A 25,612-nucleotide genomic window follows, 5' to 3' on the forward strand; every position below is an offset into this window, starting at 1 on the left:
GCTTTTTTTTCTTGTCCATTTGCTTGGAAGATTTGTTTCCATCCTTTCACTTTCAGTCTCTGATGGTCTTTTGACCTGAGGTGGGTCTCTTGTAGGCAGCATATGTTTGGGTCATGGTTTCTTATCCATTCAGCTATTGTATGTCTTTTAATTGGTGCATTTAATCTATTTACGTTTAAGGTTATTATTGAAAGGTACTTATTCATTGCCATTTATGTACCTGTGTTCCTCTCCGTCTCTCTCTTTTCCTTCCTTTCCTTAAAGCAGCCCTTTTAGTAATTCTTGTAGAGCTCATTTGGTGGAGGCATATCCTTTTTGACTTCTTTTGTCTTGGAAGCTCTTTATTTGGCCTTCTATCTTGATTGAGAGCCTTGCTGGGTAAAGTGGCCTTGGTTGTAGGCCTCTGTTTCTCATTACTTGGAGTATTTCTTGCCATTCTCTTCTTACTTGGAATGTTTCCATTGAGAAGTCAGTAGCCAACCTTGTTGGGACCCCCTTATATGTTACTTCCTTTTTCTCCCTTGCTGCCTTTAGGATTCTCTCTTTGTCTTGGAGTTTTGCCATTTTAATGATGATGTGTCTTGCAGTAGGCCTCTTTGGGTTCCACCTGATTGGGACTCTCTGCGATTTTTGGATTTGTGTGACTTTATCTCTCCTCAACTTAGGAAAATTTTTCGTTATTACTCTTTCAAGTAGGTTTTCCATCCCTTGTTCTTCTTCTTCTCTGTCTGGTATTCCTATTATTCGGATATTATTATGTTTCATATTGTCTTGCATGTCTCTTAAATTCTTCTCATTTTTTCTGATTCTCTTTTCCATTACTTGGTCCATCTGGGAGATTCTTTCTATCCTGTCTTCAATCTCACTTATGCGATCTTCCGCCATATCGATTCTATTCTTCATACCTTTTACTGTATTTGTATTCTTCACTTCAGAAATTGTATTCTTCATTTCCTCCTGGTCTTTGCTGATGGTTTCTGTTTCCTTTTTCATGTTGGTGTAGTTTGCAGAGAGTTCATTGTAGCTCCCCTATAGTTTCTGGTAGCTCGTTGTAAGCTCTTTGAATTTCCTGATAACCAGTGCTTTGAATTCAATATCTGATAGCTGACTTGCCTCTGTTTCATCTAACATTCTCTCTGAGACTTCTGCCTTTTCTTTCATTTGGGGATTGTTTCTTTGTCTTCCCATTGTTTGTGTTGCTCTTCTTGTTGGCCTCAGCTTCTTAAAGTGATCTGTTCTGGTTCCCTGGGTTTATGGTGTGAACTTCTGTGGTAGGATGCCTGTGAGATTCAGTGGTGCAGTCTCCTGCAGCTATCTTGGTGTTCTCCACTTCCACCTACTCCTCTTGTTGGTTTCCAGCTGGTCAAACCTTTTCTTCTATTCTCACTAGCTGCAGCAGCCGGAGGGGCTATTAGTGTGGCCTTTCTCACTTCTCGGTCGGTGAACTCGACTGGTCTATCCCGTGCCCTCCCAAGATCCAGACTTGTGCCACTCTCCCGCGCCCCACTCAGAGCATATTTTTCCCCAGGCTTCCCAGCCCTGGTCTAGTGTGAGGGCATGGGCTCCCAGCCAGGCTTTCCTGGTCTCGCAGGCTTGGGCTCGGACCTTTCCCAGTGCCGTGACTGAACACAGAGGGCAACTCAGAATTCTTCCAAGCCGGGAGCCACAGCCTGACTCCCGGTGCTTCTCAGTCTGCACCCGGCTGGGTAGGGATGGAGCTGCTGGCTGGCTCTCTTCCAGGGGCCTTGCTTGTAGCCCGAGACTTGCAGGTTCTGTGGCAGACCAGGCTCTGACCCCGAGCTACAGGGAACGCGCGGGCGGCTCTCAGTTCTCCCAAGCTGGCAACTGCAGCCTGACTCCACGGGTTATCAGAGGTCTCTGGTTTGCTTCCCAATGCCCACTCCTCTCTCTGCCACTACAGGCAAACCGATCTCTCCTGGTGTTTTCCATTCTGCACCCTGCCAGATAGGGAGGGTGCCGGTGACTAGTTCTCTCCCAGGGTTGTTGTTGCCCGCCCTCGGCTCTCAGAGACCTGGGCGGTCCTGTCAGGGCCCTGGCGTGGCCCGGCGGGAGGCCTGCAGCCTCTGCGCTGTTCCCTCAGACCTTGTTGATCTGCGGTCGTCTCCTGTCCTCAACCTCTGGTCATTCAGTGTCCACTACAGTTTCTGGAGTCCTGCCTTCCTATATGCTGGGTCCCTGTTGGGTATCTGCTGCGCTCCCCCACAGATCAGCCTGGTTTTTCTCTGTCGAGTGGAGGGAAGTGAAATCCTTTGTCCTACTCTGCCGCCATCTTCTCACTGTTCCCATTTTGTTTTTTATTATGCCAAAATTTTAAGCTTTAATGTAGTAAAATTTGTAAGTCTTTTCTTTGTGGTTTATGCTTTTGTGTTGTCTTATTTAAGAAATCTTTCCCTGACTTGAGATCATAGAGATATTTTCTAAACTTTGTCCCAAAAGTTTAAAAGTTTTATTTTTTTCACATTCAGATGGTTTCCCTTGCATTTTCTATGTTGACATACTACAGATTAAACTTTTTTAGAATGTTTTTCGAAAGTTTGTACTAAACTTTAGTAGTATGTTTACTATGTTACATTATCCAGATTGTTGAAGCTTGCCCTCCAAACTTATAAAGTATAAGCTCTAAGAGTTATATTTTACAATATTAATTTTAATAATTCAGCAACTTTAGTTACGACTTTTTAATAATAAAGTTGATGTCATTTTTAAAACTGTATTTTCATTAGGTAAATAAAGACTTTATTAAAGTTCCAAGATGGTAAATTCTTTTCCTTCTCTGTTTTTTCTGTATGTTTGTATTACAGTGGAATGATTTCTAAAAAGCCATTTTTTCACAATGCTAGAGAGAATTCAGTATTGTTTCACAGTACTATACAATAATAATTAATCTTGAATTATTTTTGTATGTTGGTTACTGACTATATTGGGAATTCCAGCCAACAAAAATGAAGTTGGGTTAATGGAATGCTACTGAATATTGTTTATTTGAATATGGTAATTTTATATGCCATACATGCAATTATATCTTAACCTCATTAGTCAAACAGAATGGCTCATTTTTCATCATTCTTATTTTTACATAGTTACTATTCTTGAAATATATAAAAGAAAAGCTATTTATTTCCCCCTTAAAAACTCAGGATATATAGCTGTTTAAAAAAATCTGTAATAATTGGCATTAAGTGATTTCCAGGATATATTAAGTGGGGGGAAAAAGCAGCTCACAAAAGAGCATATAAATTATTTTGTGGAAGAAGGACCTGAGTAATGAAAACACATACTGTTTCTTCTCATTTTTGCAAAAAAAAGCAGGAAGAATAAACCAGAATCCAGTGAAATTGGGTACCTAGATGGTAGAAGGATGAAGTGGTGTGGGGGACAACCCAGGATATTGTTCAGTTATCTTAGCATATTAGCAAGATTTCCCTTAAGACAACCAGAAGACAGGTTGTCTTAAGTACAGTGAAATCATATGCTATTTGTCTTTCTCTGACTGGCTTATTTTATTTAGCATGATATTTTCCAGTTTAATCCATACTGTCACAAAGGGTAAAACTTTCTTCTTTTTTACAGCCAAGTATATTCCATTGTGTAAATATCACATAGTTGTTTTATCCACTCATCTGCTGGTGGACATTTGAGCTGCTTCCATATCTCAGCAATTGTAAATAATGCTGCAGTGAACATATGGGTGTTTATGCTTTTGCATTAATGCTTTGGGTTCTTTCAGATAGATTCCCAGAAGTGGGATTACTGGGTCAAAAGGCAGATCCAGTTTTAATTCTTTGAGGTATCTCTATACGGCTTTCCACAGAGGCTGCACCAATCTGCATTTCCACCAACAATGCAAAAGGGATCCCCTTTCTCCACATCCTCGCCAACACTTGTTGTTTGTTGATTCATTGATGATAACCATTCTGACAGGTGTGATATGGTATTTCATTGTGGTTTTAATTTCCATTTCTCTGATTATTAGTGACGTTGATCAGTTTTTCATATGTGTATTGGCCATCTGTAGGTCCTTTTTGGAGAAATGTCTATTCAGGTCCTTTTTCATTTTTAATTTGGTTATCTGTTTATTTGTGATGAGTTTTTTCAGTTCTTTATAAATTTTGGATGTTAATCCCTTATTAGGTGTATTGGTGAGTATGTTCTCCCATTCTGTGGGTTGTCTTTTTGTTTTTTTGATGTTTTCCTTTGCTTGCACAAACTTTTTAGTTTGATGTAGTCCCATTAATTTATTATTTTTTCTTTTGTTTCCCTTGCATGGGGAGATATATGTGATAAAATATTGCTATGAGCAATATCTGAAATTTTGCTGCCTATTTGTCTAGCCACAGCAGTCAGACAAGAAGAAATACAAGGCATCCAAATTGGAAAGGAAGAAGTAAAACAGTCTTTATTTGCAGATGATATGATACTATACATAGAGAACCCTAAAGATCCCATCAAGAAACTCCTACAACTGATAAATGAATTCAGCAAAGTAGGAGAATGCAAAATTAATATCCAAAAATCATTTGCATTTTTATATACCAATAATGGACAGAAAGGGAAATTTAAAAAACAATCTTATTCACAGTTGCTTCAAAAATAGTAAAATACCTAGGAATGAACCTAACAAGGATGTAAAAGACCTGTTCTCAGGAAATTATAAGACACTGAAGAAAGAAATTGAAGAGGATACCAGTAAGTGGAAGCATATACTATGTTCATGGATAAGAAGAATTAACATCATTAAAATGTCCGTACTACCCAAAGCAATCTATAGATTCAATGCAATTCCTATCAAGATTCCCATGACATATTTCACAGAACTAGAACAAATATTTAAAAAATATATATGGAACCACAAAAGGCCCCACATAGCAACACAAGACTGAGAAAGAAGAACAAACTTGGAGGCATCATGCAACCTAATATCATACTGTACTATAAGGCCATAGTAATCAAAACAGCATGGTACTGACAGAAAAACAGACATGTAGGTCAGTGGAACAGAATAGAGTCCAGACAATAAACCCACACCTTTATAGTCAGTTAATATTCAGCAGAGGAAGCAAGCACGTACAATGGCTTAAAGACAGTTTATTCAGTAAAATAAAGTAAATAGGCATTGAGTAAATAGGACAGATACATGCAGAAAAACAAAACTAGGCCACCTCCTTAGAACACACACAAAAATAAATTCAAAATGGATGAGAGACTTAAATGTTAGACCCCAAAACAAAAATTATAAAAGAAAACATGGTCCCCTTTCTTTATTTGCTTTTTTTGCCAATGAATTCTCTTCCTGTCCTTTTTCTTTTCTTTCTCATTATTCTCCTTGTCCTCTTTTTATTTTTATTGAATAAACTTGGGGCAGATATGGAAAAGGTATTTTCAGTTAAGATGGTGCAAAAATAGAAGAATTCCCAATAGAATTAATATCCAGTATACAAAAAAAAACTGTACTCAAAGGATGCTTTGAATGGATATATTGCATTCTACTCTGAGCCATGTGCTATGGTGGTTAAAGCAATGAAAGTGTGATGCCTCCCTCTCTTAAAGCACTTGCAAATTAATATCAACCAGATCTTGTTTTATAAATTTGTGAGAAAAGTCCAAGTGGTGGTCCTTTTAAAAACAAGCATGTATTTTCCAAACATGATTTGTATGAATTGCCGTGATTTGAGTTGTAATTATTCTGAATATGTTGTTATTCCTTATATTCTAAGAGACCTTTTTACACCTGAGGAAAACAAAATTTTAATAGGCATATAAAACATCAATAAGGAACATCTTTAAGACTTGACCTTATTTTGGTAATTGTTTTTGTCTATTTTAAGGCTCTTACTACTTATAGATAATAGATAAAATGTTCTCATGTTAGCACTTGAAATATGAATTGTATTTGAGTAAAAATAATCCAACTTAAATCAGAAGTATCAACATTATTAAATAGCATTTCATTAAATTGCTTTTTATCTTTAGTGATGAGATAGTTGACTGTAATGATTGAACCATAGTTCAGACATATTGCATATCTTGTGATAGGGTTGCTTCTGCTGTTACTTGTACATGGTAGAAAATAGTTATTGTGGAGATGGTTAATTAAGGCAGGAACACTCAGTGTTGCTACGTTCTTGATGGCTGTTTCAGATTTTTTTGTTAAAGTCTAGAATATCAAAAATCTGTTCATTCATTCATCCTTTCATGCTTCTCATTTATTACTCCTTCCCCCCACCACCCCTTCAGCTTAGTAAAGCATATATTCCTCAGTGGAGCTGAGAATTTGTAAATCTGCGCCTTACAGTGGTGCAGATTTGGAATTTTCCAAGCCTGTGGAAAATTTGACCAAAGTCTAAAATTTATTTTTCTTTATTTATAGGAACACAGCGCTGAAATGAAAATTTTTACTTATTTCCTTTTAGATTTAAGAATCTACATTTATCCTGGGATTACTTTTTCAAATCTTAGCAGAAAGATTTCTATAAGGAGCCATATGGCAGTTCCAGAACTGGAACTTGCCGAAAGTTCCAGTTTGGGTTTTATAGATGTTAACTCCCATGCCTAAAACTTAATTCCTTTATCTTCTTTTTACCATATTTGGGTTTAGCTTATTTTCTGTTAATTAGAAGTAATATTAACTTGTCTAGTTTCATTCAACATATGGGATGCTGATTTAACCACATACTTTTTCCTCAAAACTGCAGAGGATCGAGTCCATATGGAGAGAGTGGCAAGTTTAGAAAAAAATGTGCCCTTGGAGCATGTGTTTCTGTCACATGAAGCACTTCAACAAATATTTATTGGTCATCTGATGGGAAGATCAGTGAGATAGTATCTAGCTTTGAGGAGCTCACAGTGTAGTGACTAAGATGCCAACATATTTTTGTGGATATATAGAATGTAAAGGGTAAACAAGCCAACAGGGAATTATGTATGTTGTCTGAGGAGTAGAGAAGGGGTACCCAGACGTGGTGACATTTGAGTTGGTTGAGGAGTACAGGCCATACCCTACTTTCACAGACAATATTGTCCTGAAGAAGGATTTGAGTTAAACAACTCGAACTCTGGTATGTTTACTCCATTCCCAGATATTGGTTTATTTTTTAATTTTAAAGATTTTATTTTTAAAGGTTTTATTTTTACTTATTTTTAGAGAGAGAGGAAGGGAGGGAGAGAGGGAAACATCAATGTGTGGTTGCCTCTCATGCGACCCCTGCTGGAGACCTGGCTTGCAATCCAGGCTTGTGCCCTGACTGGAAATCGAACTGGTAACCCTTTGATTCACAGGCCTGCACTCAATCCACTGAGCTACACTAGCCAGGGCCAACGTGTAATTTTAATTCATTTCCATATGCCATATTTTACATTGTATTATGACAACTTAATTGTTTGTAGTTAAGCAAAGTATAATAATCCACTTGGTTCTAATATCAATGGAAAAACAATTATATAGTTAGCACACACTCAAAGGAATAATAAAATGCAGTTTGGTCTCGAACTTTATGAAGCTCTGTTTCCTTAATTATGGTTTTCTTGAGCTAATATTAAAATTATGCCAGCAAATGATGGTGGAGGTGGACTGGATGTGACAAAGTAGTAAAGGAGAGCTGGCCTGGGATTCTTGCCTACGGTAGCATTTTGTGCAGGAAGGAGGATTACCTGGGCCAGACTAAGACTATGAATTCTAAGGACATGATCTTGATGACATTTGTTGCTAAGCTTTCGTTTTTTGGTAGCACCTTTTCCCCCCATACAGATTTTTCTGTTGCTTGCTCTTGGCTCTTGTTCAGCCATTCCTAGCTTAACAGTTGGGCACAGAGGTCTCTGGGTGCCTTCTACAGAGATGGCTTCCATCCTGCAGGTGGCTGCAGCATGATTGAAGCTCCTACAGGGTGCTGCATGCGAATCTTATATATACTGTTATTGTAGGGGTGTATACACAATGTTATATATCAGGAATACACATATACTCTATGTATGTACATATGTATACAACATATATGATGTATATAACTAGAGACACTCATAATTATTGTGGACAGAAGAATTTATTTCTCTTCTGTGAATAAAGATGCTTCACTTCCTTGGGATTGATATTAAATATTTACTTCAAAAAGTGTAAGCATATATATTTCATAAAGTTAGTCATCAGTTCCCTATGAACTAGTTCCCCACAGATTTAGAAAAATGCGTTTTTGATGACTAACCTTCAGCAGCCAGCCTCTGACATTTAAAAAGTACACCTCTGTTGTACTTAGGTTATCGTGTAGTTAATTGTTTTTTATTAAATTGTGAGCTCCTTGAAAGGAGTGATTATGTCCCATTTTTATATCTTCAGTATTAGATACAATAAATGTTCAGTGATACTGTCAGATCCAATGTTCTCTTGACCAGTAGTGTCTTTTCACAAGTGTACAACTGCAGGTGACATTACAAACACACTGGAATCCCAGTGGTCAGCAGAGTTATGAACTAGGTACTATAGGTTTTTTACAGGTGCTCCAGGAAGAAAGTTCAAAACAAATAATTTGAAGGCAAGTGTTCAGTTGCTGGTTGAATTTACAACCTGATTCTAGGCATCTAAGAAACCACTTGATTTTGTAGCAGGGCAAGTTGAAATCCAAGATACTGCTTGAAAGGAAAATATGAAGTATCAATCAGTCATATTGCTACTGCTTTTCTCATTGTATATTGCCATCTGCCCTGTACATGCATGGCAGTCCACAGTGGGCATCGTCCTGTTCATTAGGAACTCCATGGGAACACCAGCCAAAACCCTTCAAATGAAGACAAATACTAGCTCTACCAGTCGCATAACTTTCTATGTGAACTTCTTACTCAGTAACAGACAATATGGACAGAAATCTGGGCTTACCCACTTGGAAGCGTTAGCATCTTGGAGGATTACTTAATCTTTCTGTGCCTCAGTTTTCTTCATATGTAAAACGATGATAGCGATGTCTGACAATTGAGATGATTAGGAATAATTTGTAAGAACTCTTTTAACTAGCACACATGACATCTATATTAAATATTTGATGCCACAGCCCAAACATTGTTCTTTTTAAAATTTCAAGACTTAAACAGGACAAAATACTAAAATAAGGGCCTCATAGAAAAGTAGGTTCTTTGATGACATAAAGAGGTGAGTAATTTAAAGTAGAAGTTTAGATTCCATCCTTAGCTTTGAAGTGGACTTAGATGCTGCCCAAAAGAGAAGACATCATTCTCAGGAGAGGGTCTTACAATTCAAGTGGCTGCATTTGGCATCAGGGGAGTTTGTTCTGGTTCAGGCGCCTGAACCAGGGGATTCTGTTAGCAGTGACAAGCTACTTGACCTTTGTATTAGTTTCCTAAGGCTGCCCTAACAAAGTACTGCAAACCGAGGGGCTTCAAATGACAGATTTTTTTAATCCTCACCTGAGGACATGCTTTTGATTTTAGAAATAGGGGAAGGGTTGGAGAGAAAGAGGGAGAGAAACAAATAATCTATCCGTTCCTTCTTGTATGTGTGGCAACCAGGGGCCGAACCCACCATGCATCTTATTTTAATATACAAAAATATTGAGTCTACGGCCATACCACCCTGAACGCGCCCGATCTTGTCTGATCTCGGAAGCTAAGCAGGGTTGGGCCTGGTTAGTACTTGTATGGGAGACAAAAATATTGAGAGTTCAAAAGTACATAAGTGAAAATATTTCTAGTATAGCAAATCAATAAGAGCTCTCTTTGAAATAGCTTTATAATGTCCCCTTTGGATGCTCTTATTCTCATCGTAAGAGCAGATGCTCATGAAGTAAGTGTGTGCTCTTTTGAGTTTATAGTCATGTATCACATAATGATGTTTCAGTCAGTGAGAGTCCATATATGTGATGGTGGTTCCGTAAGATTATAATAAACTTGAAAAATTCCTATTGCCTAATGACACTGTAACATTATAGTGTAATGTATTACAATTGCTGGTGGTATTTAGTACATAAGGTACTATACCGGCTTGCAGCCTAGGAGTAATAGGATATATATATATGTGTATATATATATATATATATATATATATATACACACACACACACATATATATATACACCATATAGCCTAGGTGTGTGGTAGGCTGTACCATCTAGATTTGTGTAAGTGTACTCTGTGATGTCCATGTGATGACAAAATTGCCTAACAATGCATTTCTTAGAACTTATCACTGTTGTTAAGCATGTGGCTGTAATTGCGTCCCCCTTCATTCATATTGTGAAATCCTAAGTGGGAAATGCTTAAGTCATGAGTGTAGCACCCTCAAGAATAGGATTAGTGCCTTTATAAAAGGGGTCCAGAGAGATCCCTAGCATTTTCCACCATGTGAGGACACAGTGAGAAGTCAATAGCAATGAACTAGGAACATGATTGTGCTGGTATCCTGATCTTGGACTTCTTAACCTCCAGAAGTATAAGAAATACATTTCTGTTGGTTATAAGCCACCCAGTCTATGGTTTTTTGATATAGAAGCCCAAATGGACTAAGATATACCAGTACTTCAGAAGGTGACCTTATTTGGAAACGTAGTTTAGTTAGAATGGATCCTAATCCAGTATGCATTTTTTTAAAAGAGAGGTTTTGTTTTACTTTCTCTCTTTTGTTAAAAAAAATGTATTTGTCTTTAGAGGGAAAGGGGAGAGGGAGAGAAATATCAACATATGGTTGCCTCTCATGCATTCCCTGCTGGGAACTGGCCTGCAACCCAGGCATGTGCCCTGACTGGGAATCGAACCGCGATCCTTTGGTTCACAGGCCTGCGCTCAATCCACTGAGCTACACCAGCCAGAGCCCAGTATGCTTAAAAAAAGAAAATTTGACCCAGAAACAGATAAACATACAGGGGAAGATGATGTGAAGACACAGGGAAGAGATGGCCAAGGAGAGAGGCCTGAAACAGGAAGGAACCAAACTAGCTGGTACCTTGATTTTGAACTTCTAGCCTTCATAAATGTGAGAAAATGAATTTCTGTTGTTAAGTTAGTCCATTTGTGGTGCTTTGTTAACAGTAGCCCTGGGAAACTAATATATACACTTTATGGATATTTCCTCCTACTAGTACCCAAATCTGAGTGGGGGATAAGGGAACCTACCAGCTGTTTAAACTGCAGGTCAGAGATGACCCATGACCTGAAATTTCTAGACAATTTTCTTGGTGTCACCTTTAGCCTTGTTCTTTTTCAAGGACTTATTTTGCTAAGAATTGAGCAGCAGATGAAATAGCAGTCTTGTCATTTTTCCCCTGCTTTTACAGCCGAACTATTTTCCAGAGCTGTGTTTAAGATATAGCCAAAACTTAAAGAGCTTGCTAGATATACAGCTTCCCAAAGTTCAGCCTTGGATGATTCCTGTGTCCTTGAGGAAAATTAATAGGTGAGATCTGATTCTGTTGAGAGCCTCTGGCTCTTGATTGTAGTGAGAGCAGTACTGAAGCAGTTGAGTTTGTGAAGGCAATTTCCACAGCCATGAGAGGCCTCTCAAAACCAGAAAGAGCTCATTCCTCACTAAATCAGTGTTAGCTCTTCTACGGAAGGGAAATGGGCAAAGAAATTTAATCTTTTAATGAATAGTCTCAATATATATATTTTTTCCTTTTTAGCCAGTACAGGCTACTCTGTCATCTTTGAAGATGTTAGATGTGGGGAAGTGGCCAATTTTCTCCCTTTGTTCTGAGGAAGAACTGCAGTTAATTCGTCACGCTTGTGTCTTTGGCAGTGCTGGCAACGAAGTTTTATATATGACAGTAAATGATGAGGTAATTTTGAAGAAAAAATCAACCACTTCTATTTTCACTAATGGGTGTTAAATTGAAAATGTTGGGGGGAACTAAGGAATTAAGGTTAAAAAGTGTAGAGAGTAGATTCTTATTTTTTATTACAAATGAAGCAGCTTTGTTTTAGGAACACTATGCCTGTTGGAATGTAATTATAGGTTTGTCAGAAATTGAACTGCTTGAACTAACAGTAGTTTTCCCCACAGATTTTTGTGCTTGGCACCAACTGCTGTGGCTGTTTGGGATTAGGTGATGTCCAGGGCACCATTGAACCTCGGAGACTGGATTCTTTAAGTGGCAAAAAAATAGCCTGCCTCAGCTATGGGAGTGGTCCACATATTGTCCTTGCAACAACAGGTAATCTAAGAACACAGTGTAGAATTTTAGCCCTTGCTTTACTTGTTGAGAAACAAGACTAGGACTACCCCTTCAATCAAAAACATACTTTTTGATTGGGCAAGAGTTTCTGTCTCTGCCCTGTGAACTTGACTATGCTTTGGACAACATGAAACATGAACATATCTGAATACCAAAGTAAGGTAATGTAGCAGATAGAATTTAGCAATTATTGGCACTTTAAGCTCAGTAAGCCCCTTTTATTTATACTTAAAAAAAAAGATTTTATTTTATTTATCTTTAGACGGGAAGGGAAGGAGAGAAGGAGAGAAATATCAATGTATGGTTGCCTCTCGTGCGTCCCCTGCCGGGAACTGGCCTGCAACCCAGGCATGTGCCCTGACTGGGAATCGAACCGCCATCCTTTGGTCTGTAGGCCTGCACTCAGTCCGCTGAGCTACATCAGCCAGGGCTTGTTTATACTTTTAAGTGTAATTATTTTGCATTAAAATTGTGAACTCACTGTAGACTTTCTGAATTTGAGATTCTGATTTATGAACTGAAAGAGTAAAGCCAGATTTTAAGATCCCCTCCAACTCTTATCATTATGTGATTCTTATGTTAGTGACTGATAACTGTAGTTGGTATTTAGTAACACAAGAAATTAAATATTCTCATGGCTATTTTGTGAATTCAGAATAATGAGAAATTATAGTTAAAACATACCTTATAGTTTTTCTTAAGTATTATTAGTAATAAGTACTGTTAGTATTATTTAAACTGAAAATAAACTTTATGTTCTTTTGTATACTTATTTCACATTAAAATAATAACTTTTAGGGAATTTTGGTTCTCTGTAATAGCAGTCTAGATTGTTCAGATCACTTCTTCACTGAAAACAACTGAAAATTCTACATAAAATATTAAAAATATTTTTCATAAGGGCATCAAAACACAAGGCAAAAAGGAATCATTAGATAAGATTTAGAAGAAAAAGTGACCTAAGAAGTCAGAGGGAACCTGCAGCTAATTTTTCCTTAAAGATTCACTTAAATGGAGTTGTGGTCTACTGTACTCATTATGTGAAGGGGTCATAAGTCAAAGACCTCACAAATTAGGCTGGGACCACAAAGGACTATCCTCTTCGGGCAAGGATGAGCCAGTTCTTTCATCTTACAGGACTGAATTAAAGAATTCCTTGGCTCTGAGCAAATAGGAAGAAAAAAAGAAAGAAAATCTCTACCTGAGGGGTTGTAACCATGTATTTGTATTCCAGTTCACACCAGTCTGGGTGATCCAAGAAATCTCAAGTCTTGAATTCATTAGAAACACCTTTAAGTACCTTCAAGAACTGGATGTATGTATCTTTCTTTAGGAAGGCAACTTCATTCTATGCCCAAGGGAGTATGATGCCATTGAAAGATAATTTTCCAGTGGCAATTAGCAGCATATAGTCAAGGACAACCAGGTACATAATGAAACAGGCACCATGAATGAGAACCGGTGCAAAAAAGGCAGCAAAAACTGACTGCTGTATATCAGATATTAGAATTACCAGACACCAGCCCTGGCTGGTGTAGCTCAGTGGATTGAGCGCGGGCCTGTGAACCACACGATCACAGTTCGATTCCCAGTCAGGGCACATGCCTGGTTTGCAGGCCAGTTCCCAGCAGGGACTCACGAGAGGCAACCATACATTGACATTTCTCTCCCTTCCCTTCCCCTCTAAAGATAAATAAATAAAATCTAAAAAAAAATAAAGAATTACCAGACACCAATTATAAGATGGCAATATATATTGTTTGAAAAAAATGAGCTTGAAGATGCTTGTAGAGATCATGAAAGACTTGAAAAAGAACCAAATATACAAATAATTAATGAAAATCTCAGTAGATAAGTTTAGGTGCACTTTGGACACAGCAAAAGAGAAAATTAACAAACTGGGAGATTGATCAGAAGAAATTGTCTGGAATGTAGCACAAAGAGACAGTATGATAGAAAATACAGGTGAAATGAGTATATTGTAGATTATATGCTTTCATTTATTTAAAGTTCAGAAATAGGACAACCTAAATTCTGTTATTCAGGCTTATATGTTGGGTTTTGGGGGGTGATCAAAGGTTACATTTCCTCACCTGAACATCAGCACATGGGTGTGTGTACTTTACAATTATTTATGAATTTCTGCATCTATATGTTATGAACCTTTATGAACATGTATTATATTGTATAAGTGGTATAATAACAAAAATTAAAAATAACTTGCTGATTATTTTATAGATAGGGAAATTAAGACCTAGAAAAGTGAAATCTTTTATCTTTCAATTTAATGATTCTTTTCTATTACTTTTAGTAGCCTTTTTCCCCCCTGCTGTTTATTAAAACCTATCTTCCAGCTATTATAATTGCATTTATTTAAATTTTATCTTGTTGCTTTGAGGTACAATGTAGTTTATGCTTTTCAAATGTATTTTTGTATAAAATGAGTTTGGTGGAATAGTGAAGTTGATTAGCTTTTGCAACTAGATTTTTAGTTTTCATTTGTACAAGTGTGCAAAATACATTTTCATATAACAAAGTAGATATTTTGAAAGCTAATTATGTTTCTTTTTTTTTTTCTTTTCAGAAGGAGAAGTCTTTACTTGGGGTCATAATGCTTATAGCCAGCTGGGCAATGGGACAACTAACCATGGTTTAGTGCCCTGTCATATCTCTACTAATTTGTCAAACAAACAAGTGATTGAAGTTGCCTGTGGGTCTTACCATTCTTTGGTATTAACATCTGATGGAGAGGTAAGAATAATCAGTATAAAGCTCACGGACTTTTTTCCAGTAAGATCATGTGAATTCCTGTAGCACTCCTAGAAGAAGTATGATCATTTGATTAAAATGACCACCTCCCTCAAACTCAGTCTTATTCTTGTTAACAATTCATAGTCATGGTGTTTACATGTATATTAGGTTTACCTTTATGTAGCAGGAGTTTCTATTACTGCAAAATTTAAAAGGATATTTTTTCTTCTATATTGCTATAGTAGAAGGGGTTATTTACAAAAAGAGAAAAAAATCTCCAAATGCTGGAAAATATGGCTGAAGCAAAGTAGATATTCTTATAAATATTATATGATATGTAATAATAATTACTCTTTATATAGATAACACCAATCTAATATTATAAATTAATACATTTTATAAATTTTACAAAAACTTCTCTGCCTCTGTTGTGACAATTTATGGAGATCAGTCACTTTGAGAGCAAAGATGAGGTGCCATAAGTATATATTAGTATCCAATTGAAATGCTTTATAAATTATTGTATTTCATGAACTGATTTCTTCTTTCAAATAGGTATTTGCCTGGGGTTATAATAACTCTGGGCAGGTAGGCTCTGGATCAACAGCTAATCAGCCAATCCCTCGAAGAGTCACTGGCTGCTTACAGAATAGAATAGTTGTGAACATAGCATGTGGGCAGATGTGCTCAATGGCAGTGGTGGACAGTGGGGAGGTAAGAAGGTTATTTCATATAATTTCAAAAAATTGTTTGCCTATCAGTGTCATACCAACATAGCATGTTTCTCATAATAGAGAACTTGACTGCTTTTTTGTCTTTTGTTGGCATTGAGTCTCTCATTTTCTCTCAGGTTTATGTCTGGGGTTATAATGGAAATGGACAGCTTGGACTTGGCAGTAGTGGCAACCAGTCAACCCCCTGTAGAATAGCAGCCTTGCAAGGCATACGTGTCCAGCGGGTATGTCCACTGTTGGTTTATATGTACATGTTATTAAGTCTTCAGTGACAAAAACACTAATGTATTAAAAACAGTTTTTATAGCAGGATGAAAAGTTTAGCTATTTGGATGTCTTCAGTGAAGTAAAAGTTTAAGCTTTATTTCCATGAATTGAGTTGTAGTTATTCATCAGAAAATTAAAATTTCCAAAACATTCTCATGCACAGCTGTTGGAATATAATTTTTTAAATATTTTCTGAGGATACTTTGGCAATATGTATCAAGAGCTTTAAAAATATTCATACCTTTTGATCTATAATTCTGCTCCATTCTAAGACACCAAAGAGAAAGTCACAGAATTAGTGGAGAAGACATAACCAAAAAAGATGAAGGAGAAGAAGAAAGCTTTAGTAAATAATAAATGTAGCATAATTTATCTAATCAAACAATAAGTTAATGGTTAAATAAATTATACTAAACCTATGTGAACATAAATGATATTTACAAAGGATACAATATTAATAATTTGAGGATAGTGGTACATGTAATGTTAAGTAAAAAAGATACAGCCCTGGCTGGGTGGCTCAGTTGGTTAGAGCATTGGTCCATATACTAGAAAGGTTGCAAGTTCGATTCCTCATCAGGGCATGTATCTGAGTTGGTGGTTCAATCCATATTTGGGATCCGCATGGGAGGAACCCAATTGATGTTTATTTCACATTGATGTCTCTTTCTCTCTCTCTGTCTCTCAAATGAATATACATCCTTGGTTGAGGATTAAAAAAAAAGACACAGAACTGCTCAAAAAAGCTATCTGTGCATATCTATATGTAAATAGAAAATATTGATCTTGAGATTACTTTCATATTTATACTTTTTTCGCATTGAACATATTTTTTAATAATTAAAAAAATTATCCTTAAAAATGAAAATGTCTATTTCTTATTAACTTCATACCCCTTGATCTCTGTGAGCACAAAGAATGTCATATTAAAACTGAATACCAGGCTCATGTCACTAAAAACTGATGTCCACCTTACTGTATAGTTTGGGGCACATGAGAGCCTGAGCTAGTTCTGGAGGAACTGGTTAACTTAATACTTGCTTCTCTGGGCAGGCTGTCTGTTCCTTTTTTTTCTTTTTGATTCTTAACCTATTTTGTGAAAGCATGTTTCCTATTTTCAGGCCTGAGTGGATTTGATTTTTTTCTTTCAGGTTGCCTGTGGCTACGCACACACTTTAGTATTAACGGATGATGGCCAAGTATATGCTTGGGGTGCAAATTCTTATGGCCAGTTGGGCACTGGCAATAAAAGTAACCAGTCCTATCCCACTCCTGTCATTGTGGAAAAGGACAGGTAATATGTGCATTTTCAAAATAACTGCAGGGTTTCTTAGTGATTAAACAAAACTTAGACATAATATAGAATTATGGGGAATTTACTGCGAATATTAGAATATTGTTTAACAGGAGCATTTATTCCTCTTTAAAGTTGACTTTTGAATAGTTGTTGAATTTCACTATATGTTAAATATTCTATTTTCCCTTAGCCATATTTCATCTACACCTCTGATAGCTACTGTATACAAACTACAATGACTGAACCTCCGACAGCTATTGTACATTATTCTTCTCCCTCACAAATTACCTCTCCTCTCCCTCCTCATTGTTTTCTGTTTTACATTCTTAAGATGAAGTTGATGACATTTGTATTCTGTCTTCTGTGGTTCAGGAAAATGTGTTTCTTTGTATGAATCAGGTGCAAAAACAGATGACCTGAGGGGGCCTAGGCAGTGGCTTTGGTCCCAAACTTAGACCTGAAGGTTTCCTCTCAGTTTTCTCTACTCTCCTTCCTGTGGCAGCTGCTGCAGTCAGTCAAGCCTGTGTCCCACCTTTGACTTCCCTAAAGCACTGGGTGTTTTAGGAAAATGTTACCAGGCCACGCTTAGGGAAGCCAGGTCCACATCCCTCCACATCCTAACCCCTTTTCTGTGTCTGTACCAGCTTTTCTCCAAGAAGCAATGTTTCTGCCTCCTATCATGGCAAAGGCTGCTCCCGTTTTATGAATGCTAATAACAAATATTCAGAAATGATTGCAGGAATTATTTTTTATTTTCTGTGGTAGGTAGTTTAGCATAGATGGACACTGTTGTGTTTCAGTCAGTTACATTTTTCACAGAACATTATCACTGAAAAGGGAGGCTATCATTTTAAGTGGTTTCCCAAAGTACAGAAAAGATATTCAAATAATCTAAAAGTCTTTCTGCCTAGTAGGTCATTGTGGAAGTGATTAAATATGATGAGAACATGATGAGCAGCTAAATATGATGAGAATATGATGAGCAGTTAATTAATGTTTATTTAAACAGGGTTGTTCTAACTTCCCCTTCTCCCACAGAACACCAGATTGCTTTATAACTAAAGTGGCTAAAATGTAGAAGCCTTTTTTCTTTTATTAATTGCTTAGATATCTGTATGTTGAGCTGTCATCCCATCATCAGACCAGGCCTAGCTCCCTTTCCCTCCACACTGTCAGGCTGGTGTTTTCTTACACTCCAAGGCCATCTTAAAGCCGCACCTTCCTCTCATTGATATTCTGGGGGAGGAATAAACTTTCTGCTACCTTCAAGTGTTCTTCTGGTTGGTCTAATAATCAAACAGAGATGCAGCAGATTAGCATGAGAAAACAACTAAATTAATACATACAAAGGTATGGAACCCCATAAACATGAGTTAGACTCTACATGCACAAGAGGTTTAAACATAGCAAGGGAACATGAGTATATAAGATCTCCTGAGCTAGGGATGAGGTAAGTTGCCTTGGGGGCTTCAGTGGGTCATCGCAGGGTAAGAAGAGCAGATGTTTAATAAATAAGAGTTTGTTCTGCCCTATCGATAGGTCAAAAGAGGTTATCTCTGATAATCTCTTACTCTGGGTAAGACCCCTAATTCAAGTTCTTCTAGGTAGTTAAGGGAGGGGCAGAAATTTCTCTTGAGCCCATTGCTAAAGTTGCCTTTAGCCAAGAAAACAATCTGTATTCCATAGAAGCACATGTTGGGGTGACTTGTTCTGAACTCCCACGATATCAGAGGCCACCTGATTCTTCCTTAGAACCGTGCTTGGACAAGACGTCACACCCATCAGCCTTCTCTAGCTCATTTTCTAGTTATTCTTTTTCTCCCTTTCAGCCTGTCTTGCACACTATTGCCAGGTTAATCTAAGAACTCCATTTTTATGATGTTATGGCCCTGTTTACAAAGCTGTTTCCCATTTGTCTGATATATCAGATCAAATCTAAACCCTTCAGCCTTGGATTTAAGACTGATACCACTGTTCCTAGCAAACCTCATTGTTCCTACCTACTCCACTGAGGCCCTCTTAACATTGTACCTTCTCTAGCCCTGCTGTTCTGCCATCTGCCTACAAGTTTGTACATGTTTTTCTCTCTGGCTCCTGTGCTCTTACTCATCCAAAGCCCTTGTGGCCCAGCTGAACTCCCTTTTACTTTAAATACTCTCTGAGGGGTACCCAGGTATTCCTCCCTTACCAGAGCACTTGTAGGTAGTGCTGCACTATGATGTTATCTGGGAGTTGTTTGCAGTTTCACAGATGTGCTACTTCTCTCTTCAGACCTCAGGCAGGTCCCGTAGTGCCTGAAGCAGCTGTTAGTAATGGGAAAAAAACGTTTTTGAATTGGCAGTATGCTGGGTAGCTTATTTCATGTACTCTTCACCACAAGCCTCCACCTTTCTTTTCTTTCTTTTTTTAAAGTAACTTGGCCTCTGACTCCCAGCCAATGTCCTGTCTACTACACAATCTAAAATAAAATTTTTACTTAAAACTACAACACATATTAAAAGACATTGAACAAGACACAATGAAATGAAAAGATATTATGTGTCTATGGAAGAATCCTCATTAAAATGGGGATTTTACCGAAATCAATAGAGATTTTATGTAATCTCCATCAAAATTCCAATGTCATTTTTTAAAGAAATAGACCCCCCCAAATCAGATTTTTATAGAACCACAAAAAGACCCTGAATAGCCTAAGCAATCCTGAGAAAAAAGAATGAAGCCAGAGAAATCACATTATCTGACTTCAAATTATACTATAGAGCTACAATAATTAAAATCAATTGTTGCTACTCTCACATGTGGGTATAACATGATAGTAAATTTACTTTTTTGGAATAAATGTATTCTATTTCCTGCTCCCTTTTTATTTTTTTTATTTTTATTTTTTAAACTTTTATTTATTTATTTATCTTTAGAGGGGAAGGAGAGAGGGAGAGAAACATCAATGTATGGTTGCCTTTTGTGCGTCCCCTGCTGGTAGTTAGCCTGCAAGGAACCGGCCTGCAACGCAGGCATGTACCCTGACTGGGAATCGAACCGCGATCGTCTGGTTCGCAGGCCCGCGCTCAATCCACTGAGCTACGCCACCCAGGGCCCTTTTTATTTTTTTTGGAAAAATATCTTTATTAGGAAGCAAAATAGTATTGACCATTTTCCTCATGTAGGCAAGGTTTGTTTTAAGCCAATTTCACTGAATTAACCATGCAAATAGGAAAAGCCTTAGTATTTTGAATTGATTATTAGAAATATACAGTCTCTGTACAGGGGAGGCTTTCGCACTTAAAATACTGGGTAGATGTAGTAATACTGAGAAACCTCCACTGTTAGGCTACGATTTGTACATCAGACATTGTGCTTGGTGCTTAACATTTTCTCATTAAAGTCTCACATACTGGCCTTGTACTGTGATGAAACTCAGGCTCATATATACTCAGGGACATTCCAGCAGTCACACAGCTTCGTGGTAAAGCTAAGATTCCAATTTAGTTCCAACACCCAGGCTCTCCATTCTGAGACATACAGCCAGGACATAAGAGCCGCATTTCCTCCAATACTCTTGGACAGTTTCAAGAGCTGAGAGCTATCCTGTAATCAGTGATATTACTTGGGCTGCACAAGAAAACAATGTATCTCTCAGCTGCCTGAGACAAGCGACCACAGCAATATCCAGGTTGTACAATGCCATCCTCCCTCCTTGATTGGGAAACCTCTAGTTTAAGCAGACAGTGGAGGAATATCTCCAGCCTTCAGTTCCTAGCCTTGGGGTCTTACCCACCCCCCATTTGCTCTGTGTTGTTGAATCTTTATTAATAAAATGGTCTAAAATTATATTTAGTAAGGCACTATACTGGGTGCTTAGGGGGAGAGAAATAAGTCAGTGAATCAGCCTTATAGGAACTTGTAATCTAACTGAATAGATAAGACAAATTCACCTGAAAGATAACAGGGCCAGGTTGGAGTCCTGTGGATAGGAAGTACTACAAGAGGTCAGGTGAGAGGCCTCTTGCCTCGGAGTTGTTTGAACTGGGCCTTAAGAGATGGGTAGGATTTCTAAGGCAGAGAGAAAGGAAAGAACATTCCTAATTAAGGACTTTAATTATGAATAAAGGCATTGAGGGGTAGTGAATACATTTGTTTGTTGAAACATACGGTGTGTGGCCAAAGCTCATTTGAAAGAAGGCTGGACATAAGCGGAAGCCCAATGATGGAAGGCTTTAATGTTACTTGTCTGAATTGATACTGTGGGAAGTCAGCGAAGGATTGAAAGTACTGATAAAAATGATGTTTTAGGAGAATTATTCACTTGCCAGTATTATGCAGTTTGGGTCAGAGCAGAGAGAAGTTCTAAGGCAGAGATGCAGGAGGCTGTTCAGTTGGTCCAGATGTGGGGTGTGTCTGCTGAAGGTGGTGGCAGATGGGAGAAATTGCGAAGGATTTATGTTATTTGCCAATTGGATATTCTGAAGAAAGTGGTGAGGAAAGGGAGGCCAGAGATAATTCTGCAGTTCTGAGCCAAAGTCACAGAGGATGTTGATACCATTGCCTGCTGTGGCAAAATCAAGGTGACAGCCTCACTCAGGGTAAAATAGTTTATTATCTTCTTTGAATATGTATGATGGATTATTCTTAGGGCAAAGTAATTATTTCCAAATTAGTATTTTCTATTAGGAACTGTTCTGAGAACTAACTTTTGGCAATTATGAACATTAGGGTCTACATGTTGATCACAGAAAACTGCACTATTGGGCTCTAGACAGTCCAGTGAATTATAAGTATTGAATTTACTGTTTGCAGTTCCATTTAACCCTAAAATTGGCAATGTTTTGATAAAAATATTTTTTTGACCTGGGTCAGGGTGGGGTAGCTCTTTATTATCTAGTTCAATAAGTAGTATTTTAACAAAAGATTTTCTTTCTTTTTCTTCTGGTCTGTCCTCTCTTAGATTGTACTTGAATTTTAAAATGGGATGGTACATTTTTTTCTTTATTCCTCACCAAGGATATGCTTATTGATTTTACAGAGAGGGGAAAGGAGGGAGGGAGGAAGGCAGGGAAAGAGAGAAAGAGAAGGAAAGAGAGAGAGAGAGAGACATCAGTCAGTTGTAGTTGCCTCCTATGCATGCCCTGACCTGGGATCAAACCCAAAACCTTTTGGTGTAAGGGACAAGACTGCACCCAACTGAGCCACCTGTACATGGCAGGATGGTACATATTTTTATAGGCCTACTGGATAGAAGTGATAAGATCTTCACTAGCTATAAGTGAATTGAAGTATAGCTTCAGTGTAAATATCTGTATATTGCCTGAAAATTTAGGAGATTAGGTGTGTAAGTCTTGTTTTGTTTCTTAAATCAAATCTAAGGAAGGAGAGATGAACTCATTTCCTGTTTACTGTGTTTATTTGGTGTTTGTGAACTTAGAATTATAGAAATTGCAGCCTGCCACTCTACCCACACATCTGCTGCCAAGACCCAGGGTGGGCATGTGTACATGTGGGGCCAGTGCCGGGGCCAGTCAGTAATCCTGCCTCACCTCACCCACCTCTCCTGCACGGATGATGTGTTTGCCTGCTTTGCCACTCCCGCTGTCTCCTGGCGCCTACTCTCTGTGGGTGAGCTGATCACTGTCCATTTGAGTAATGGCTTGAAAACTAGGAATAGAACTATGGTGCTTTTATTTTGATAGGAAGGACTTTGTTAAGTGCAGTATCATATAATTTATTTCCCTTTAATGGACTCCTGTGAAAAGGAACTAGTTTGATTGATTTGTTTCTCTTAAAAGTATCAGACACTAACAATACATGCCAAATTAAAGGTACTTTATTTATTTCACTGCTTTTTGACTGAGAAAACTTTTTTTAAGATAGTATATTTACACAGACATTCAAATTTTCATTTAATGAGGTGGTTTTGGACTTCATAGTCGTTGTTTTGCCAGATTTAGAAGCAGATGTGTGTGAGGTTCTAATCCTTGATAATTACAGAGGTGTGAATTCATGTTTAGGGGGAAAAGTGTTGCTTAATTCATTTACTTTGGAGAATTGATATTTTAATGAGTGCCTAGAGAGCAGTGCTATATTGCAACCTGCATTTTCATTATGTCTGTAGTTAACTCAGAAACATTGGTATTATTCTCTTAGAACCTGATGACCACCTCACAGTAGCTGAGTCACTGAAGAGGGAATTTGACAATCCCAATACCGCAGACCTGAAATTTCTGGTGGATGGAAAGTATATTTATGCACATAAAGTCCTTCTCAAAATTAGGTAAGGAATAATTTATTTTGGGAATTGAAATGAATACATTTATTATTTGGTAATCTAAGGAACTACCAGGGCACCTAAGTAATTATGCAAAGAAATCCAAGGCAGATTTTATCTTAGGAGCTTACAGTGCAGCTAGGAGAAACACATTATACATGAAACAAGAAATTATAGAGGCAATGAGTGGAAGGATTATGGTTTAGGGCATAAGTACTCTAGGCTTCCTTACAGGACTTTACAAATGGTCTGTCCACCTTGGCTTCAGAGAACAGCTAGCTTCTAGCGGGTGAGTGTGTTGTGTGCTTTTAGCACTATACGGACTGCTTCAACACAAGTAAATTTCCTAGCTAGGAGCTGGGCTGAGCCCATAAACATCACTTTCCTCAGTCAGCTGTGGAGTACTGAACATTTGGATGCTTGAAAAAAGAGAAGATAAGGCTTTTCCAAAGCAGTAAGATCTAGGATAGCACTACCACATATTTTAAAAAAACTTAAATATATATAATTTTGCTCAGTGAGCTAGATTCATTTAAAGTTTGCATTTCAGGGACTTCCAGCCAAGATGGAGGCGTAGGTAGATAGATACACTTTGTCTCCTCACACAACCAACAGAAGGACAACAACAAATTTAAAAACAAAAAATAACAACTGCCATAAAATTAAACTATATGGAAGTCTGACACCAAGGAGTTAAAGAAAACACATTCATTCAGACTGGTAGGAGGGGCAAGACAGGCAGCCAGGACAGAGAAGACTCATAGCGGAGAAGGTGTTGGACTGGGTGGTCCCACATTTGCATGTGGATAAACTGGGAAGAACAAATGGGGAATAAGAAAGACTGCACAAACCGGAGTTCCAGCGTGGGGAAATAAAGACTCAAAACCCCTGACTGTAAAAATCTTGTGGGGGTTGTGACAGCAGTGGGAGAAACTCCCAGCCTCATAGGAGAGTTCACTGGAGAGACCCACGGGGTCCTAGAATGTACGCAAACCCACCCATCTGGGAATCAGCACCAAAAGGGCCCAATTTGCTTGTGGGTAGTGGGGGAAGTGACTGAAAGCTAGCAGAGAGCTGAGCAAGTGTCATTGTTTCCTCTTGGAACCCTCTACCACATACAGTAACACAACACAGTGATGGGGGTTGCCCTGCCCTAGTGAATACTTAAGGCTCCTTCCCTTGCTATGTAACAGGTGTGCTGAGACCAAAAAAAAAAAAAAAAAAAGTGGCCCTAATGAAAGAACAGATCAAAACTCTAAAAATAGAACTAATTGATGAAAGAGATAGCCAACCTATCAGATGCACAGTTCAAAATACTGGTAATCAGGATGCTCACAGAAATGATTGATTATGGTTGTAAAACAGGAAGAGGTGAAGGCTATGCAAAGTGAAATAAAGGAAAATGTACAGGGAACCAACCGTGACAGGAAGGAAACCAGATCTCAAATCGATGGTTTGGAGGAGGAAGAAGAAAGGAAGATTCAACCAGAACAGAATGAAGAAACAACAATTCCAAAAAATGAGGAGAGGCTTAGGAACCTCTGGGACAACTTTAAACATTCCAACATCCGAATCATAGGGGTGCCAGAGGGAAAAGAGGAAGAGCAAGAAATGGAAAACTTGTTTCAACTTCCCCAATCTGGTCAAGGAAATAGACTTCCAGGAAGTCCAGGAAGCTCAGAGAGTCCCAAAGAAGTTGGACTCAAGGAAGTATACACACTAAGGCACATCATTATTACATTAGCCAAGATTAAAGATAAGGAGAGAATCTTTTTTTAAAAAAAGATGTTATTTATTTTTAGACAAGGAAAGGGAGGGAGAGAGTTAGAGAAACATCAGTGTGTGGTTGCCTCCTACATGGCCCCCACTGGGGACCTGGCCTGCAACCCAAGCATGTGCTTTGACTGGGAATCAAACTAGTGACCCTTTAGTTTGCAGCCTGTGCTCAATCCACGGAACTACACCAGCCAGGGCGATAAGGAGAGAATCTTAAAAGCAGCAAGAGAAAAGGATATAGTTATCTACAAAGTGCCCATAAGACTATCATCTGATGCCTCAAAAGAAACCTTGCAGACAAGAAGGGACTGGAAAGAAGTATTTGAAGTCATGAAAGGCA

The 25,612-nt window shown here is 38.0% G+C and overlaps 1 protein-coding gene across 3 annotated transcripts in view; it reads left to right on the top strand.

Annotated features, from left to right (window-relative positions):
• Nucleotides 1-25,612, top strand: part of LOC118983951 (RCC1 and BTB domain-containing protein 2) — a 48,116-nt gene that overhangs the window by 11,332 nt on the left and 11,172 nt on the right. For all 3 annotated transcript variants that reach the window (XR_005065824.1, XM_037041682.1, XM_037041669.1), the window contains exons 2-9: nt 11,637-11,792; nt 12,017-12,167; nt 14,773-14,939; nt 15,495-15,653; nt 15,790-15,897; nt 17,092-17,234; nt 22,657-22,847; nt 23,376-23,502. Coding sequence is in view for 2 of the 3 variants with exons in the window: in XM_037041682.1 (XP_036897577.1) it covers nt 11,667-11,792; nt 12,017-12,167; nt 14,773-14,939; nt 15,495-15,653; nt 15,790-15,897; nt 17,092-17,234; nt 22,657-22,847; nt 23,376-23,502 (1,172 nt within the window). In the remaining variant the exon portion in view is untranslated. The remainder of the gene's footprint in view (nt 1-11,636; nt 11,793-12,016; nt 12,168-14,772; nt 14,940-15,494; nt 15,654-15,789; nt 15,898-17,091; nt 17,235-22,656; nt 22,848-23,375; nt 23,503-25,612) is intronic.

This window comes from Sturnira hondurensis, unplaced genomic scaffold, assembly GCF_014824575.4.
Source record: "Sturnira hondurensis isolate 20B ecotype Veracruz unplaced genomic scaffold, ASM1482457v3 Scaffold0000549, whole genome shotgun sequence".
Taxonomy (NCBI): domain Eukaryota; kingdom Metazoa; phylum Chordata; class Mammalia; order Chiroptera; family Phyllostomidae; genus Sturnira; species Sturnira hondurensis.